Source organism: Beta vulgaris, chromosome 6 (assembly GCF_026745355.1).
Source record: "Beta vulgaris subsp. vulgaris cultivar EL10 chromosome 6, EL10.2, whole genome shotgun sequence".
Classification (NCBI taxonomy): Eukaryota; Viridiplantae; Streptophyta; class Magnoliopsida; order Caryophyllales; family Amaranthaceae; genus Beta; species Beta vulgaris.
Genome location: NC_079207.1, coordinates 6,450,981 through 6,470,946, shown reverse-complemented (window position 1 = coordinate 6,470,946; position 19,966 = coordinate 6,450,981). Strand labels below are relative to the sequence as shown.

General features: G+C 35.6%; 1 protein-coding gene across 1 annotated transcript; it reads right to left on the bottom strand.

Annotated features, from left to right (window-relative positions):
- Positions 1–4,451: 4,451 nt before the first annotated feature.
- LOC104895277 (protein CHROMATIN REMODELING 19) lies at positions 4,452–18,891 on the bottom strand. Its single transcript, XM_010681741.4, has 12 exons — positions 18,142–18,891; positions 15,537–15,654; positions 13,323–13,363; positions 12,986–13,236; positions 12,722–12,902; positions 10,807–10,992; positions 10,275–10,448; positions 9,362–9,520; positions 8,194–8,271; positions 5,296–5,432; positions 4,927–5,145; positions 4,452–4,848 (listed from the first exon to the last, which is right to left on the bottom strand). Exons 1-12 carry the CDS (start codon positions 18,730–18,732, stop codon positions 4,683–4,685), a joined length of 2,301 nt encoding a protein of 766 aa, XP_010680043.3. The 5' UTR covers positions 18,733–18,891; the 3' UTR covers positions 4,452–4,682.
- Between the last annotated feature and the right edge of the window lie 1,075 nt (positions 18,892–19,966).

Sequence of the window (19,966 nt, the reverse complement as noted above, 5' to 3'; positions counted from 1 at the left end):
CCGCCCCTGCCGCAACGTTGTCTTCCGCTGTTGCGTCCTCCACGACGCATACAACAACAACGTGCACCGCTTGCTTCGACAACTCTGCTGTCCACCATGGCTGCCACTGTCGGTTTCTCAAGCCCATAGCCTTCGGTCCCCGCATCTCCTCCTTGTCGACGTTCTGCCCTCCTACGAGGAATTCTCCTCGGTTTTCACCACCCGGCGCTACTATACATTTCTACTGGCATACCTACGACATACACTTATTCCAACTCGCTGCCGGTTTTTAGTCTTCCCCAGTTGTCTGCACCCAATCTCACGAACTTGGTAATCATCACTCTCCCACTCTCTCTTCTCCTGAATATTATCTTTTATGGAAAACTCAAATTACTTGCCTGCTTCTTTCGCATCAATTACTTGGTCTGCTTCTATTCCTTCTGCTACTGTGATTGATGAATATGGTAATTCCGTTCATAATGTGCACTTTTATGAATATCTTCGTATTGATTAACAAATAAAATCATGGATTTTTGTTACTTATCTCGCCGTGTTTTCGTTGTTGCTCATGATTTGCACACTTCTTTAGATATTTGGAATCGGTTACAATCTGTCAAGCTAAATAGATTACGCTATATATTTGTTATCAATATTGTTGTATGTTCAAGATCCGAACTTGAATCTATGATTATATTGAAGTGACGACCTCTTACAAACTAAACCTAAGTATGTAGTGGCATAAATAAATTTTTTGACAAAGGTGCAATCTTCTTTATTTCTAATCAAGTGATCGAGCACCTGAAGGTACACAAGTGTTTCAGCTTTTGGATGCAAAGAGCCAAAGACAGCACCTTTTCATCTGGTTAAAATTTTCTTTCCCAAAACCTTGTTTGAATGATGAAGCTGTGATTTTATTCGATCAATTCCTCCTTAAGTTGGTCGGGTGTTGGAATAATTTATGTCATTGTCATTTCCATTAAAAATATCCTTCTAATCACCAAAAGGTGGAATCTCTTGGACCCACGAAAGACCTAATCCAACCACTAGATATATAAAATTTCACTCTCATCAATGTAATGGATTAAACAATCCTTTTATTAATTCTTCTAACTTTTTTCTGACGATAAATTATTTTGGATGGGACTTTTAAAGAAAAAAGTAAATTTTTTTTTGTAGTACATAGTGATAATCTATTCTTGACGTTGATGTTCATATCAAGTCACCATACTTTTCAAAGCTAGTTTATTAAATTAATTATTTTCTTTAAAATACTCTTTTTAGAATTATTAATTGGACTATGTGAGTTGTTAAATTATATTGTCCGACGGTTGGAACTTGGAATTATCCAATCAGCATCATGAGTTAAACTGATCTATGATTCTGATAACCTCTTAGAATCAAGCTCTCTTGTTTTATAATGAAAGAAATTAAATTGAACTAGATTAAAATTAATATAATTGAACTGAACTAAAATGAGAGAAATTGAATTGTAAAGAGACTGAACTGAAATGAATTGAACTAAACTAAACTAAAATTAAATTGTTTTATAATAGTAATAATATAATAAAATAAATAAATACCTAAATAAAAAAAGAAAGGCTATATGAGGAAGAACTAAGTAAAAATAATTATACATGTAAAAAAGAATCACCTTACTCGAATTTATTTTCAAAAATTGGCTTTTAGTGGAATTTTGTGACGCAAAACTGATTTATCCAAATATAAACAATGTGAAATTTTTAGGTCAAAGTCAATCATAACCCATTTTTGTATGTCTGCTCCGAATGGATTAAAAGCAACATAATTGGGTATATGTTATAAAAATCATATTGTAGTAATCCTTCTTTGCCAAAAACACATTCTATTATCAATATAGTTAAATTTGTTATATGTTATAAAAATCATCTTGTAAGAAATTACCAACTAAATCTCAAACTATACCAGAACATCATTTGTGATACTATTTAATCCCTTAATAATAATACGTGACAACAAAAAAGAAATCAATTCTCGTATAATTTTCCTTTTTATTATAAAAGAAATTGGTAAGGATTTATTAATACCCAATCTTATAATAGAATTGGGTAAGGATTTATTGATACCTAGTCAAAGAAAAAATCAATATACCTTTTCATTTATGTAACTTGATGATCACAAAAAATGTCTCTCTCGAAGAAGTATTTTTTTTTGTTGGAAAGTTTTCTTAAAAAAGAAAAAAGAACACGAGTTTGCTTTCCCATTTTCTTCCTCAAAAAATACGTAATGTTATAAGTTCAAAATTGGCAAGGAAAACTGACTTATGGTTCATTAGTATTTTAATAAACTATGAAATGACAACAAAAAGTAGCTCAATATAGGGAGGCTAAGCTCACCGTTAACATAAGCACACAGATACTATCATACTAATTCTGAAAATGGCTGCCTAACAAGAAAAGATTAGTCTTGTGACTAATTTTGATTTGACATAAATATTTTCATCAATTGATCATTTTTGACTAATTTGGACTATACAAACATAATTAATTCCATCCATCATTGGTCGTACCTATAAACAAGAGATAGCATGTGACTTTCTTCACGTAAAGATAGCTCCATATCTCATTAAACAGTGACAAGTTTTTTTAAAATTGTGTTAATAGGTGGAACCGTGGAAGTTGAATTTTGCGAAAATAGATATTTACAAAAATATAGTTTCCATGATTTAGTTCCCAAGAACATAATGTATTCTCTCTGTTTTAAAATATAAGATACTTATGCTTTCTGAAAAATTGCTTTGACCACAAATATCTCTCAAATACGATAAAAAAAATTATAAAAATTATACCGCTCGATTCGTCTTGAAAAATAGTATAATAACATTATTTTTAAAAAATTTCTATTAACATAAATTGAGAGTAATTAACAGTTAAAGTTCGACCTCGAATATTGTACATGCCTTATATTTTGAAACGGATGGAGTATTCAATTCATGAATTATTTTCAAGGAATGTATAAGCTAAAACACAATATACTACCCTATTAACATGTACTAATTAAATTATCCTTTGTCTCACCCGTTCATATCCATTCGCGGTTAACCTAGTGGTGATAATGAGATAGCCTTGTTCGTGAATTGTGCGGACTTGGCTAGGTCAAAGTTCGGCTCGTAATAGCTCACTCAAATTCAGGCTCAGCTCAAGAACTAAACAAATCGACCGAATTAGGTCAGTCTCGACTTGAAACTCGTAAACAGGCTCGATTATTATTTTATATAAAAAAATTATTGTAACCTAAAACACTTAAAGAAGTTATTATAGGCTTAGACACTTAAAAATGCTAGTATACATATCCTTTTATACAACTTTTTACATTGAACAATTCATGTCTCTTTTTTTTTGTATTCTTTTAAATCTAGTTTGTGAATTTTTTTAAGTATACTTGTAAGTAATTAATTTGGATAGCATGGAAAAATAAAGTAGAATATTTATATTCATGTTACTTTTTGGATTTGGTTTGTCATTCCACAAGAACTGTCAATGATTTTTTTATATTGTCAAATATAAATTTTTTGTTTGATTTAATGTTGTATTTGGTTTATTTTAAAATTTTCTCAACTCGAGCAGAGCCGAGCCAAACCGAGCTCGAGCCTTGAGAGAAGCTCACGACCTCGAACCGAGCTTCACTTATCGAGCTCACAGGCCAAATCCAGCTAAACGACAAACGAACCGAGCCCAATATAATTCGAATTCATCTCGTGTGATAACCACCCTTAGGTACACCCCTTGGATAATTTTGTAGAAGTATATTCCTCATTCCCTTTATGGTACATGCATTAGTCTATTTTGCATTTTCCTTGGTGCGTGGATGGATTTGGAACTATTAAGCAATGTAACCGGAATTAGTTGCAAACACATTTTGGATTGATGATACATGATCCTGAAGACATCTATGTACTTTAGATGAATTTAGCGGGTATGATAGTGGAAAAATGGCCAACACCGTCAAAATAGCTTAAAATAGACCTCTTGGTGGAGAGTCTCTATGCAAAAGACATCTTAGAGAATTTCTTCTCATCTTAAAAAAAAAAAAACACTTCACCAATTGCAGTAAATTGTAAATTTCATTTTTGATAAATCTGAGTAATCCAGTTTTTGCAATTAGGTACAAGTGTACTTACCAAATCCAATTAATATTCTATATATGTTCCTACTACTTACTCATACTACCATCTTCATCATATTATTGATTTATTGTTATTACTATCTGATGTTATGCATTATTCTATCAAAATAAATTGACCAACCTAATTTTAGGTTTTTACTCATGTGTATGGGTTAATTGGGAAACTAGAGCATCAAATTGGACTCTCTAAGACTCCACTTTTCGAAGTTGGTAATACTTGTCGGAGATTGCTAGATAGATACACAAATTTAGTGCCACGATCCACATGAAAACTAGTTCCATCTACTTCTTTGAGAGCCAGATTAATCATATAGGATTAATTTCGTCTTCTATTTCTTTTTTCTTATGACGAGGTTATACAAAATTAGAACACCCTTTTTGCAAAGGTAACATGGGTTTACAAGCAGTACAAATGGACTTCACTGAAACAAGCCTGATTTATAGAATAGAACATATACAAATTCCAGAAACACAATATGAATAAATTAACCGCCAATGTCATCTACACATACAAGAGCTGGGTTAAGAGTGGAGAAAATTTTTTACCGCAACAAAATCGCTGACAATATCTCACCCATAGTCTTCTCAGGCATCAAATCACCATTATCCACCACCACTGTCCCAGATTCCAAAATAGCAGCATCTAAAACTAACTTCCGTTTCGCAATCTCGTAAACGTCTTCGTCTACAGTTCCTTTTGTCACCAATCTGCCAAGGAAGCAAAATCTACTTATCTTCTCATCAAGACAATTACATATATCTGACCAATTAAAAAGCAAAACCAACCTGTATATAGTAACGGGTTTTGTCTGGCCAATACGATGACAGCGATCCTCTGCCTGTCGGTCAATTTGAGGGTTGAAATCCATATCGTGTATTATGACAGTATCTGCTCCTATGAGGTTCAAACCCTGACCTCCAGCTCTGGTGGACAGCAAGCATGCAGAGATTGAAGTATCATTATTAAAAGTATCCACTATACTTTGTCTCTCAGTCACCTGCGTACTGTAAGTACACCACTAGTTAGCACAGAACTAATCATGCTATTTGCACTAAAATCAACATATACACAGAAAGAGAGCGGCTTGTTGCAGAATATCCCAGAACAGAACAGTTCATAAATCAATACAGAACAGGAAGGCTGGCTGATTTTACCTTCCATCCAGACGTCTGTATGTTACCCCGATCACATCCAATGCCCACTCCAAGATATCAAGCATTGACGTCCACTGGCTAAATATCAGAACACGATGGCCATCTCGCTTCAAGGAAGGAAGAAGCTTAGCCAATGCCTGTATGCAACATATATATTTCCTCTACCAATTAGCAAAAGGACAAGCATTCTGGCTTATGATTAACTGGAGAACTGAAGATCTTCTGATTGATCTCAATTTTCCTGACCATATTATCTCTATCCTCATGACTTGCATTACAAAACCAAATATCCCTCTCATTACCAATGGAAGCACAGAAGGTTATTTTCCAGCAGAAAGGGGTCTTAGAAAAGGGGATTCCATGTCTCGTCTTATCTTTGTCCTACGCAAGGATTATCTCACCAAGAACCTGAATTATGTTGGTGATTGTATGATTTCAAATTCCATTCAAGATGTCTCCTTTGAAGAACAATCATCTGTGCTTTTCAGATTTAGCTTACCCCCTTCTGCAGGGTCTGCAGTTATTTTTAGAGACCTCTGGGTTGAAAATAAATAGTGAGAAGTCTGCCTTATATAGCTCTGAGATAGATGCTCGCAATCTCTGGTTTCATGGAAAGTGAATTACCTTCCAAATACTTGGAGGTCCCATTATGTGCCCAAAAAAAAAAACAATCAAAGCTGCACTGAAAAGATGATACCTAGATATCAACCTCGAGCTCTAGGAACCTGTCGTCATTTTTAGGTAGAACTAGGAAATAGCAATCCACTACGGATCGAATCCTGATCTGAACCGAGAGTAAAAAAATCCAAGCTGACTCCGGAGAAAAATCCGGATTCAACTCCATTTAAGAAGTCCGACTCTGAGTCAGAGGAGGATCGGAGTCGGATCCCATAAAAAATCCAACTCCGACATTGAGGCAAATGGTCTTATTTTACACTCTGACTACGACTTTGAGGCAATTGTATTATATAAGATTTTCTATTAAGAAAAACATTGTTTAGAAAGATAGTAATGATTAGATTATTTGTACTCCATGTGTTTCTTTTTAATTGCGACATTTCTATTTTGTGAAATCAAACTACCTACTGACCGATTATTTTGATTTTTTTGTAAGTAAAAAATAGCCATGTGCGGTCTTATTAGATTCTTTTTGATGTGTAGATTCATAATATCAACTTTTTGTAATTTGTACTTGAAAAGAATAAAAGATACCAAGAGTTATAAAACGTCCTAAAAATCCGTATCCAAAATATAGCAATTAAAACAAAAGAGGGAGTAATAATTAAAAAAATAGCAATGATTAGACTATTTGTATTATATAAGATTTTTCTATTTTAAAAAAATAGAAGCTTCAATTCTTTTTAATATTTTCATTTTGTATTGGAATCAAACTGTGGTGATTGTAGTGTAAATCACTCTTGACCCTTGGGACCGTTTAATCGAAGCTTCGACTACTATTTGTGACATTCTCTATTATTTGCTATTTGTCCTTGTTATTGTTTGGTTTCTTCATATTTCATCACATGATTGCACAATATGCTAGGAGTACTAGTGTACTACTAGTTCAATTGTGTGATACTGCTAAATTTAAGAATAGAATATGATCGTTTTTGTTCTTTTATCATTTTGTAAAAAACAAAAAAACAGATCTAAATTTGAATGTGCATCAGTATTGTTAGAACTTAGGGGAATTAAACAAGATGACTGAACATGTTCGGGTTTTAAGTCGGGATCATATTTAGACTTTCGAAGTCGGAGTCGAATTTATAATCAGATTTCTTGTAGGGTCATAGCCGGATCATGTATAATGCGGTCCAAGTCTGACCCATTGTCATCCTAGGTAAAACTCACCTGATAAACTCTGTTCTAATTAGCCTCCATAGCTACTGGCTCAAATCTTTTTTTGCCCAAGTCAGTACTAGGGAGAATAAACTCTTATCTGTAGAAAAATCTTATGGAAAGGTGATGATAATGGGTATAAAACCTATGTGAAAAATGGGGTGTAGTGGGCTCTCCAAAGATGCAAGGAGGATCAGGTGTCAGTAATATTGTCCTTAGGAATAAACTTGGAAGTGAGTTTATATGGCATATTGAATCTTAAAAAGATGACCTTTGGGTTTAATGGATCCACTCAGTAACTAAGGGCAAAAATGCTAGTTAGGTATATTTGTAAGGTGAACGAAGAACTACTAGCACTTAGAAACGCACACATTGGTGAAAGAGATGTACTACTATTCTATTGATAAGCTGTACAAACAAGGCCACTGCTTGAATGGAATAATAGTTCAATGGTGTAATAGGAATTTAAAACAGCATATCTGTCACTAAACCAAAATTCAGGATATAGCTAGCAGTTCTGGAAGGCTACAAACAAAAGAGAAATCGCAGAAGATGGAAATAAGCCCTAATAGCAGCTGCTTGATATGTGGAGGCACAAATGAGACTCGTGTTCATCTCTTCTATGACAGTATGTTCAGTAAAAGACTGATATTGATAGCAAAGTGCAAGGAATTTTTATAAAAGGGTTGAAGTTTGATAGTACCCATGGCTGTTATTGGTAGCTTCGTAAATCATCAAGTAGGAGCAATATTATCATTTAGTGTTCTTGACACAATAATTCCCATCAATTAAAAAAGATTGCAACACTACTCTTTTACAGTCTCCAAGGCATTTTGTTGACTATTAATATCTTGAAGTACGTACTAGTAAATTTTATGAAAATCTAATGATTTTAAAATACATTTTGAGATGAATCTGAAATAACTTTTTCTTATATATTGGTAAGATATTAAGGTCTGAGATTTTTGTGAGGTTTGACCATAAGCTAGGAAGTCGCAATCTTACATGAAGGAGCAATATATTTCTTTGTACATGGGAGGGGGTGTATTCTGGATTTACCTGGCATTTTGCGGACTTTATGACCTGTTCCTCTGGAAGGATACCCTTTGCATCCTCAATACCATAATTAAATAAAAGCTGCAAAAGAGAGTTGATACACTTCAATGAAATAAGAAACAATTTTCTCAGTCTCACCAACCGAGCAAATTTATTCCATTCAACAATCACCAAAATATAGAAGGTGATAAACTCTCAAGCATAACCGACTTATACAATGTTCTTCAGTACATGAAGCAAAACAAAAAAATTGAGGTAAAGCTAACTTCTAAGCTTTAACAAATATTATCATTTTAGTACTTAGTAGCCACACCAGGTGGTGTTGCAGGCTTGCAGGCTGCAGCTACTACATATCCATATAGAAATTAGAATGTGTTTGGATAGGGAAATTTGAAGAAAAGGGAGGAAAGGAAAAGAAAAGGATTCATTATCTCTTGTTTGGAGATAACATGGGAGAACAGAAGGAAATTGGAAGGATTCATTTTTCGTCCCTTAATAACCAAATGTTTACAGTCTTGGGAAAATTTGGAAGGAAATTACAAGCTCACTCTTCCGTCCCCTACCTTTCCGTCCATGATTGTTATCCAACAAAGTGTAAAAGAGAAGCAACAATAGCTTGATCAAATTACAATGCCAAATAATTTACCATGCAAACTAATAATGGTTTTTGTAGCTCAATCAAAGATGAACTTCGATCGAATGAGGCCTATCATTTACAATTTTCTTGATAAAAATGATGGAGGAAAAGAAAGGGGGAGGGAAGGAGATGGAAGGTCAGCAAAAGGAAATGGAGAGAAGAGTGAGCTTGCATTAAGCCATTAACCTTCCAAATCTTTCCAACATTGGAAGAATTTGGTTCTTGAATATAGGGGAAGTAAAATGAATCCTTCAAATTCCCTTCCTTCCCATCCCCCAAGTTGTATCTAAACAAGGAAAAATGAATATCTTTTTCCTTTCTCTCACATTTCCTCCAAAAACTCCTACTCAAACAAAAATTAGGGAGGAAGAGAGTAAAAAACAACTTTCTTAAATCATTTCAAGAAAAAAGAACTTCAAATTTTCCAAACTTAAGTCTCGTCTATTCTTTTAATTACTCAACAGACCGACAGAGAGACGTGATAAACTCTTCTGCCTAAAAGAACCAACAACAAAAAAAAGTAAGAAGAATTACCCGATGAATAGAGAAGTCACTATAACCCTTCATTTCATCTATTACTCTGTCCAGTTTACATTCATGACCAAAAACACCCTTTGGGTATAACTTCTTGGCATACCGAACAATATCCTCATCATTGTAGATACGTCTTACTAGCAAAGGATGATTTGCAATCTGTAAAACAAAATAAGTTACGACCAACAGCTCATTAGGTATATGGGCATCAATTTGTGGGAGTGGAAATGAGAAAGTGGAATAAGTTCTTTGAGAGTAGTATAATTCGTCATTTCCATGAGCATGCTTGAGATACCAGAAACAGGAATGGAGAGAGAACAAATGTAACTAAAGTATGTAATCCCTCGGGCCCCACAATCTTTTCCAGACTTCTGTTAAATAGATATTATCATTCACTTTTCTCTTTTGAGTTACAAAGTATAGTTTCTCCACCAAATCAACCTTTTTGCTCCTTTTCCATCCCTGTACATTCTCTTACTTTCTCTTTTCTCTCTCTACCTCTTCACAACTTCTAATTCTGTTTTCATTTCCATTCTCTCATACTCTTATAACAAAAACCTGCTACATCTCATTATTCTACGCCCCCCTACGGACTAACCTTAAATATTGTGAAACATTTTGGAATGGAGAAAGTAATATTTATAGTTACCAGTAATTTTAATGAAAACTATTTCCCCATTCTTACTCGTAAGATAGCACTCAGCTCCTCTCGTGAAGATAAACTGTAAGAATCAAAAACCCTTTGACTCCTTGATTTCCTTATTTTGTGGAAATGAGCCCCTCATTTCTACAACTCTTATTCCCATGTATCAAAGAAGCAGTAAGGAAAAGATCAGTCTACAAGACCAGTATGCATCATGCACTAACAACAATCGTAGTAGTAATTTAAGGCATGACCAGCCACAAAATGCACCTTACGAAACTGCACAAAGTAATTTGAAATCTGACGGCGAGGTAGAACTTGTACAACATTATTTGAATTATGGTCAGAGCTCTTAGGCATACGAGCTTGCGACACTGCACGATACTCTTGAATGGCTTCATTATAAGCATCTTCATGTTCTTTTTCCATGTACACAAACTCAACCTGCATTATAATTGAAGCAAAATTCCCAAATATTTAAGAAATAACTGATGACAAAAAGGTGATTTATAAAAAGGTTCCCTCCATCTCATAACATACGACAACCATGCTTTCCGCGATCAAACTTGGACTGCTTGATTCTCAGAAAGTATGATGACAAAAAAAATATAAAGAACAATATTATAAATTCGCATTAGAAACATTTTGTTACCGATGCACATTTGGAGAAATTAGTAGTCATAATTCCCAAATATGCACTATATTATGGAACAGGGGGGTGTATGAGAAACTTTGAGAAAATCCACAACCAAGAACCTCAACTTTAGTATAAAGTAGTGAAGCAAACTAGCTCATAACTTACGCGCTGTTCTTTGGGTACAAGCTGCTGCATTACATCAGATTTCAAGCGCCTCAAAATAAATGGGCCTAAAATGGACTTCATACGAGTAATAAGATCATAATCATCAGCTTTGAGTAGCTTTTTCAAATCCACGTCCTCTGTAACAAACAGATCAGGCAGCATGAACTCCAACAACGACCACAACTCCTGCAGCAACATAAAGCCGCAAAAGGAAGCCACTGTCATCTATTAGAGAATAAGATTCTCCGCTAATGAGATTTCAATTAGAAAATCACACAGAATACTCACTCCAACAGAGTACTGAATAAAAAGTTGAAAAAAAATGTTTGTAGAGCAACACAAGCCCATCTACTTAGAACCAGAAAGAAAGGAAAAAAACGGCAGAAGAGGTTCAATGTTTCCTTAAGTACAAGGTGTGTTTGTGGATGAGAACACTCTTTGGTAGGCTACTCTTAAAGGTTAATTGTGGAAATCTGGTAAATATTTTATCCAAATCACAAGTTGCCCTTGGATTCTACTGAAGAAAAAAATCGTCTAGGTGCACCTCACAGGAATCTAAAGAGACAGTAAAAACAGCAGGTCCAACCCCCCCCCCCCAAAGCACAAGGTTAACAGACACTTAAGCCGATAGATCATTAAAAAAAATTATAATTATTCAACTCTCAAAGGCATGAGATTTACACTCTCACCTTAACAGCACACTAAGTATAGCGTAACAGTAACACCATACACCTCCAAAAGTTCTCTATTACTCCTGAAACCCACTAACACCAATAAAGCAGAGCCCTCAAATATGACAAGTGCTACCTTCACCATCAACATCAAAAACATATTTCCAGTTTCCCTAACAAGGACATCACACATTTGCTTCTCTCCTAAGATTGGTGCAACCACACTACATAATAGTCCTTTTTCCCCAAAGTGTTTGTCTCAATGTCAACTTTTTCCCCAAAGTGTTTGTCTCAATGTCAATGTTTCATTAATTTTAAGAATTTATTAAATGAGTGGACATTAAAAGAGTGCAGTATAATAGTGGGAAATCAAGAAAATCGATTGATATGAACAGGCATTACTTAACCAAAGAGAACGAAATGAATCAAACCAACATAGAGTGTGAAAACCAACAAAAAAAAGAACATGTTTAATCAAGAGAACTATTTCACGAAAGCATGAGTGAAGATAAACTAGAGAAGGCCTAGAAAGGAGGAATTCAATATTCTGGGCTGACAGCCTCGATGTTGCCCCAAAGAAGGAAAATTCAAGTGCATGAAACAAACACAACAGCAGAAATGCCTTACTCTCAAGGAACACAGATTGCTAGGTATACAAATAAATGATTTTACTGTTATATTGGTATGGAAAAACATCATTCTTTCATGAATCACCCATAAAGCTTAAGAAAGATTAGGTTAATCATTTCTTATAATAGTGATCACCCACTAATCACTATACCTACTTACTTTGTAAGAAACTATTGCAGTGGTTCACAAACAATTAACTTTGTTAGATTTGCTCTTGATCCTTTCTGGATAGATACTGGTTCATTATTCTGGTCTATGGACCCTAATTTGGCATTCAGTCACTAATGAGTAAATATTAGCAACTCTGGATACTCAGTTTTCACTACCGTTGTTCAGTACATCTCTTTCTTAATAGACATCTTGGATGCAGCCATCCAAGGAAACCTAATTGGCAAATACCGAAGTCCAAAGATCTAAGCATATCTTCCCTGCAGCTCTGCAAACCAACAGAAGGCAAGTGGAGCAAGAGGACAATTGTAGAGCAGCTACTTCAAAATACTAGCATATCCTGATCCCCGTAGAGCTAGCTGACCCTAGATAGTATCCCTAATGTCAGAGATCTAAATATGTCAGAAATATACAAAGATAAAATACAGTTACCAACAGTAGCATACATGTAGATCATTCTGTAGTGGAGTTCCAGTGAGCATCAGACGCTGTTTTGCATTTTTTGCAACTGACATCAAATTCTTCCATCTGTAGCTGTTTTTATCTTTCAACGCATGAGCCTCATCCATCAAGACACAGCTCCATCTCCAACGTTTCAGAATTTTTCGGTCGTCTTTCTGTTGTGCGCTAGTGCCATAACAAGCATCATAATCAGAATAGGTACATGTGGTAGAGAGATGATACATAGCACAAAAAGATCATTCCCAAACCTGTGCCGCTCAAAGAGTGAGTAACAAACAAGGAGCACATTAAACGGAGGTGGCAATCCAGCTTTGGCCAATGAGCTTAGCTCTTTAGCATATGCTGCTCTACCAGCTCCATGAAATTGTAACACTGAAAATGTTGGACACCACTTTGTAAGCTCTCTTTCCCAATTCTCCAAAACTGAAGCTGGACACACAACCAAATGTGGGCCCGGATCATTTTCCAAGTGGTTCAGCAACATCAAATAAGTTATAGCCTGAAAGAAAGGAGAACAAAAGTTGTACACAATTTAGAGATGGTAAAGCATACAATAGGACATCTGGAGCTGGATAATAGCAATACCTGAACAGTCTTCCCCAAACCCATCTCATCAGCTAATATAGCTGCATGTGAAAAAACTGATTAAAGGCAATGATAAATGGAAAAAGAAAGCAACACAAGTAGACAACAAGACCTCTTCACTGTAAATTATAAAGATATCTTGTGTTATACAGACACCGGTACAAGTGTCAAATATAGGCACACATCTTAGTGTCTTACACCAGAAAGTCAAATCTAAAGGACGTGGAGCCTAAGTTTGAACTTGTAGTTTGGACATGGTTATTGAAACCGACATTTAGAATATAATTCCCTTATATCTCCATTTAAATGAATGCACATATAAGAGTGTGTCGTGTGCATTAATTCTTACATACAGCCATACAGTTTCATATTCAGCAGCCAGTTCTGTATCCCACATAGAGTTATTGTTCTTGGCCCAACCCAAACCCGATTAATACTAGTATAAAAATCATATAGCCTCAAATCCTAGCACTAGAATTCAACACAAAGAAAAGAAAACCAAAAAAAAAGCAACCAGAGAGAGAGAATCATTAATCAGCTGCACGTCTGCACCAGAGAATCCCAGGAGCCTCCGCCCATCATAATCGGCTCTCCTCAGTGGGCACATGTAAAGCCGATAAAGCAAGGTGTCAAACCAGGCAATATTACGTCCACTTCATATACGGTCTTATTGGCATAATGGACTTTGGTCGATTCTAATACCAAGGAGCCTGCGGGACTACTTTAAGGTTATTACTAAAACATATAACCTGTGTTTGTTAATAATCACAGAAGGCATGAGCTGATCAGCAGCTCCTTTGCCAATCAAACTTAACTATGATCCTAAACCCATCACGCTAACCAAAGAGAATTTCCTCCTGTCTATGTTTAAAAACATTGTTGGACCTAGAAAATTTCTGGGTTTGCTTCATATTTGGTGATAAGAATACTGGGTTTGGTTCCTTTTTGTGCTAAAATTGCTGGGTTTGCTTCACTTTTGAGTCTCAATTAGTTGGGTTTTCTGCACTGTCGTTTGTCTCATTCTACATCTTCTTTTATGTGGGCAAAATCCTCAATTATTTTCATGGTTACTTGTCGTAAACATAGGAGGCGCGAGAATCGCTCTCCCTCTCAATTCAAGTACTAATCTTGAATTTGTTGCCTGTAACCAACCTCCCTTGCCAGATTCGTGTACCCTTGAACTTCATAATGATGATATAATCTCATACTCTCTCTTCATTTTTTTAATCACATGCCCCAAGTGGACCACCCCTCTTATTATATTGTTTTGCTTAAGAAATATTCCTAATGAGTATCTTGCAATAATATCAAAACGGAGGAAGTATAATAATATATAAATGGCCCAAACTCCCCCTATCTTTTATAAAATAATACCCAGCTATCATATCAACATTTACCATGCAATAACAAAAGACCTTGAACCACAAATATGGTCTCCAAAAACTTTGTGCAAAAGTAATGTTGCTAGCGGCTACCCACAGATTAGGTCTCCAACAACTTTTGGCAAAGGCTAGTATGTGATTATTCTGGGACAGAGGGAAAACTTCTATCGCCTCATCCTTTTTTTTCTCCTTAATTATACTCTGGATCAACTAACTGTACAAATGAGTGGTTTGTAGAGCTTCAACTTCTTTGTACTTAAAGCAAAGACAAGAATTTAGTAGGAAGAAGAAGAGAGCATGAGAGACAGAAAAGATAAACCTAGATACGCGGCACACAATTCAGGATCCCCCTAAGAAAATTAGGCGTAATATTTGCAATGCCGGTATCTCGTTTACTTTCTTTTCTTATCCTTCAGACCTCCACCATAAAAGCAGTCAGTGACTCAGTCCTATCATCAACGAGATGATTAAAGCACTTAGTTTCTTGGAGGCGCCTCATAATACATCCTTGTCCTTGTCACTAGGGGTGTGTCTTGATGCACTAAGGCGCTGTACAGTGTACACAAGATTGCCTAAACTGCACTTTTTGAGACCAAACATCCAACCAAATACAAAAGGATATTCCACTCAACGAGAATCATTATCCAGTTGTAACACAGTTTAAATCAAAGAAAAAATTTAGATCATATCTTCACATAAATCACCTTGCAGACAAACTATGTAAATTACAGTTTACAGCATTTAGAGGGAACACCAGATAAAGGGAAACAAAGTAAACAGTATACATGATGTAGCTTCAAAAGTAACATCTGATGCATCAGATACTTCTTACCTCCACCTATCTTCTTTTTTTTCAGCAACAAAAGAAAATTGACCCCAACAAGCTGGTATGGCTTAAGAAGTGGCTGGAAATCTGAATTCTCTGCTCCACAAGCTGAATTAATATGATCCTGGGCGGGAATTAATCAAAGAAGTGAACAGGGAAACAGGTAAACTAAGAACTATTTCAGTAACTATCTTCAAAACATATGGAAGCTTATAAGGAATATGACCACCATCAGCGAAAAGGAATAAAGATAAAAAAATCACTGCAAGTACAACCCAAACAAGCAGTTATCTTTAAAAAAAACTCATAACCCACCAAATCCAAAGAAGAAGAAAAATCCTCACACAAATGCCTCATATGCTGGAAACAGATCGTCCCTCTACAGGCCATATGCTTTTCAGCTTCCCTATTTTACTTTTGTCACAACCCATATTCCATACATAGCACTTACATGTATTGCAAAAAAAAAAGGCAGAAAAATTCAAGCAAGGCTTTTTTTTTAAGCAACAATTTGAAAAAAGTAAATATGATTAATATAAGAGCCTGATGTGATGGTTAAATCCTCACAATCAATTGATAATGGAAAGGGACAACTAGACCTGAAACTGAATTTGATTATTATTGAATACCCCACAACAGGCTCATAGCAGAAACATCATATTAATCTAACATAGAGCCAGATCATGCTCTAGGGTCCACACAAAAATCATGGCTTAGAGGCCTACAAAGCATTTAGATATAGCCTAAACATGAAAAAATAAGACAGATATTAAAACCAAAACACAATATCTTGAGTAGGGTGCACCCTTTGAGTGACTTGGCATGCGAGGTCCAGGGTTGAGTACTTGAGTTATTTACAAGAGCTATCATCGAGACATTTCAGCTTCAGGAGCAAGTATGTAGACTGTAGAGCTAGTCTTCTAAGATTTAGAAATTTCCCTTTACTTTGCTCATTTTAAAAGGAAATTTTCATGGAATCCATCTCATGGTAGCATTATGTTTTCAAACTGGTGTTCTAGTCAAAATAAAACTGGATCTACAAGTAAGTTGTTGATAGGATACTGGTGTTCTAGTCAAAATAAATTTCACTTCTAATTCCTATTATCGATTTATATGCTATAGGTAAGTGAAATAGGGAATACTTTCATGTAGCATTGAGAAAATGTGTGAATCATGTACTTTACCCTCATGGCTCGTTTGGTAACCAACAATAAATGATGATAATGATAAACAATATTTTTAGGTAAGATTGTAAAGTTACTATATGTCAGTCCCATCATCCCATGGTAAAGGAAAGACAACCCCTAGCCTGTGTTTTTATTTTCAAATTTTCGTAAACATTTAATACCACCACTAAAGTGCTAATGGATGATAACAAAATAATGAAAAAAGATATTTAGGATGGACAAGCATTGCCATAAACATTCGCATGGAAGTTAGAACTTTCTTCAAGAAATTACCTACAGAATCATAACCACTACCACCACTAATAACCGCTACCAAATGGACTAATCTTTCTTGTTCTATTTGAGATATTCATTTAGACTCCATCTTTGTGATTCACACCTATACTTATCAAGGTTTTCTACATAAATCTGCTATTATCAAGGCCTGAAGTCTGAACTATTAAATTAAAAACCTTAACAAACACTTCATAACATAGCCACCCTTAATACTTCCAAGTGCCCGTCATCCGTTATTCAAATTTCAAATATGCAAACAATGCTCTTGTAGCTAAAACCCCTATCTGAACAAACGGGGTTCAAATTGACTAATTTCTATCATACAATATAAAATGACCAGCATGATTAAAATCCTTTTCAAAAAAAAAAAAGAAGTCAACAAAAGAGAATCTAGTACATAGAACACTTTTCAAAAGATGTATCAACCTTCCCTCAAGAATACCAAGCAAACCCCCAAGACTTCCCCAAAAGAACATCAAGTCTTACTTCATTTCAGAAAGATAAAACAGTGTTTTTGCTCTACTTTTACATCAACATCACTTTATCTTCTCTCTCAACAATATCATTCTCTCGTCAACAAAGCACAGTCTGCCACAATCAAAACACAACTAATATAAGTAAACTTCGACATAACAGGAAATTCTAATCCCAGAGAACAGTGATTCTCTACCTAATTAGAGTTAACAACAATTCACCACACATCCAATATACACTTAGTGTTGCTACAGAAAGAACACTGATAATGAAACAAGCTTATCATTCCTAGCGTCTCACAAAACCTAAAACTCGGACGCAAAGTCTGAATGCAACCATATTTAGCTAAAAGCAGCAGAATTAGCATCCTCCTCAACTTACACTAAATCATGCAACCTCCCAAACTACTTCCGAAATAGCATTCTCCTCAACATAAACGAAATTAAGCAACCTTCCAAACTATAACCTAGCTGAATTCACTAAAACCTAACTTAATTAACTATAAACTAACTCAATTAACTACAGCCTAAGTGAATTGACTATAACCTAGCTGAATTAACTAATCTAGCAAATAGCTCCTAGAATCTACATTACTACAACTCCAGAAAGTTCAATAAACCAAAAATTTACGGAAAATTCAACAAACAAACAAAAAAAGCTCAATAACAACTGACCTGAGTAACAATCCTGACAGAAGAAGAAACGGACTCAGCATAACGATCAGCAACAGTAACAGAAGGTCCATTCAACTCCTTCCGTAGCTCAGCAGAAATCTTAGCACATTTCTGCAATGCTCTCCCAACCACATCCTCCTCTTCTTTCTCCAATTTCTCATCATCATCATCTTCATCATCATCAGTATCAGATAACAACTCCATTTCCTCCTCTTCTTCTTCCTCACCTTCGGATTTCACTTCAACCACCTCCTGCAAATCATCCTCATCGTTATCATTATCGTTATCGATATCATCGTCGTCGTCGTCGTCGACAACAAACCTTCTTCTACGACCGGAAGTTGCGGCGACATCGACGTCATCGTCTTCCAAATCTTCGTCGTCGTCCTCTAAATCTCCGACATCGTCCGGTGGCGGAACGTAGTCTTCGTCGCCATCATCGGTGAGGTCGATCGGAGCAGAGCGAGAGGTGAAAGCGAAGGATTCGATTGAAGGAGGAGGTTTTGAGGAAGAAGAGTTGAGGATTTTCGAGGGTTTGAAGGAGTGATTTTCCCATTCTTCGTCGGAGATTTCGTCGAATGTTCGCTTCATCGCGCCTTTTGTTTCTTTTTCTTTGGAGTATAAGTTGAAGGAATTTGAAGGAGTGGGAGAAAGAAGACGAAGAAGAAGAAGCGCCAAATTAGGGAAGGAATTTTGGGAGTATAGTAGTAGACTGTGTTGTGTATATTATTAGTCAGAGTTTGAGAGACAAGTCACAAGAGTAAAGAGTTAAAGGTGTGGAGACTGGAGAGAGAGTTCCCGGATTCGCGTTTCTAGAGTTTTGGGCCCGTTTAGCCCGTCCGTTAGGATTGTGAATTGTAACATGTGAGCATCTATTTTCTTTGCCAAGGATTACTAGGTTACTACAGCCATGGAAGTAGAAACCACAAATCTACAAATTACAATAACAATCCTAAGAATCGAAGTTGGTCTAGGTTGGTTGTAGGTTCTCATTTCTTTCATGGACACGTTTATATTCGTATTGGTAAACTAAAAACGAAGAAAAAAAAACATAAGGTTGGAAAATTAGCTTAACTTTTCATTCCACTTGAAACGTTTAATATGGTATCTCAATCAAAATTTAGTTATAGTACTTTTTTTTTAACAGATTGTTGTTATAATACGAATTATAGGTCTCTGAAATTCGCATCTTCTTTTTTTTTTGAATAGTAAAATTAATTCATTAATAAAAAGTCATACGACATCTAAATAAGCAATCGAATCAAACAAATACATAAGTTGAATCAAACAAAAATTTCCTTCATAAACTACGATCGTCAAACAAATCTTGCAATGTGGAACATCTCCCGCTTATATCGCTGGAAAATACAGCCTTGTTGGAGAGACAATCTAACGATCCCTTGTAGTCGTGAGGATGATTTCCGTCGGATTCATCTGACCGTATTTGAAAAATTGATAACCTTTGTGATCCCGCATAATTCTTCACCAACAAAATAATTTCACGACAATCCATTAGATCTAGTATCCCGTATTGTAACCTGTAGAAATTCCCCCTCTAAAAGAGGAGAAAAACCCTGTCTTTCGAAGGAGGTCGAAAAACCTTGTCTTTCGAAGGAGATCGAAAAACCTTTTCTTACGAAGGAGATCGAAAACCCTGTCTTTCGAGGAGAAATCGTTATTGGAAACCTAAAAACAAATAAAAAAGAAAAGGTGGGGGGCTTTCCAACGGTAAAAACCGATGGAAGCCCCTTTAAAAATCAACAATGGAGGCTAGGGTTTTTGAAAGTAGAGAGGAGAGAGGGGAGAGAGAAAAAAAAGGTATTTT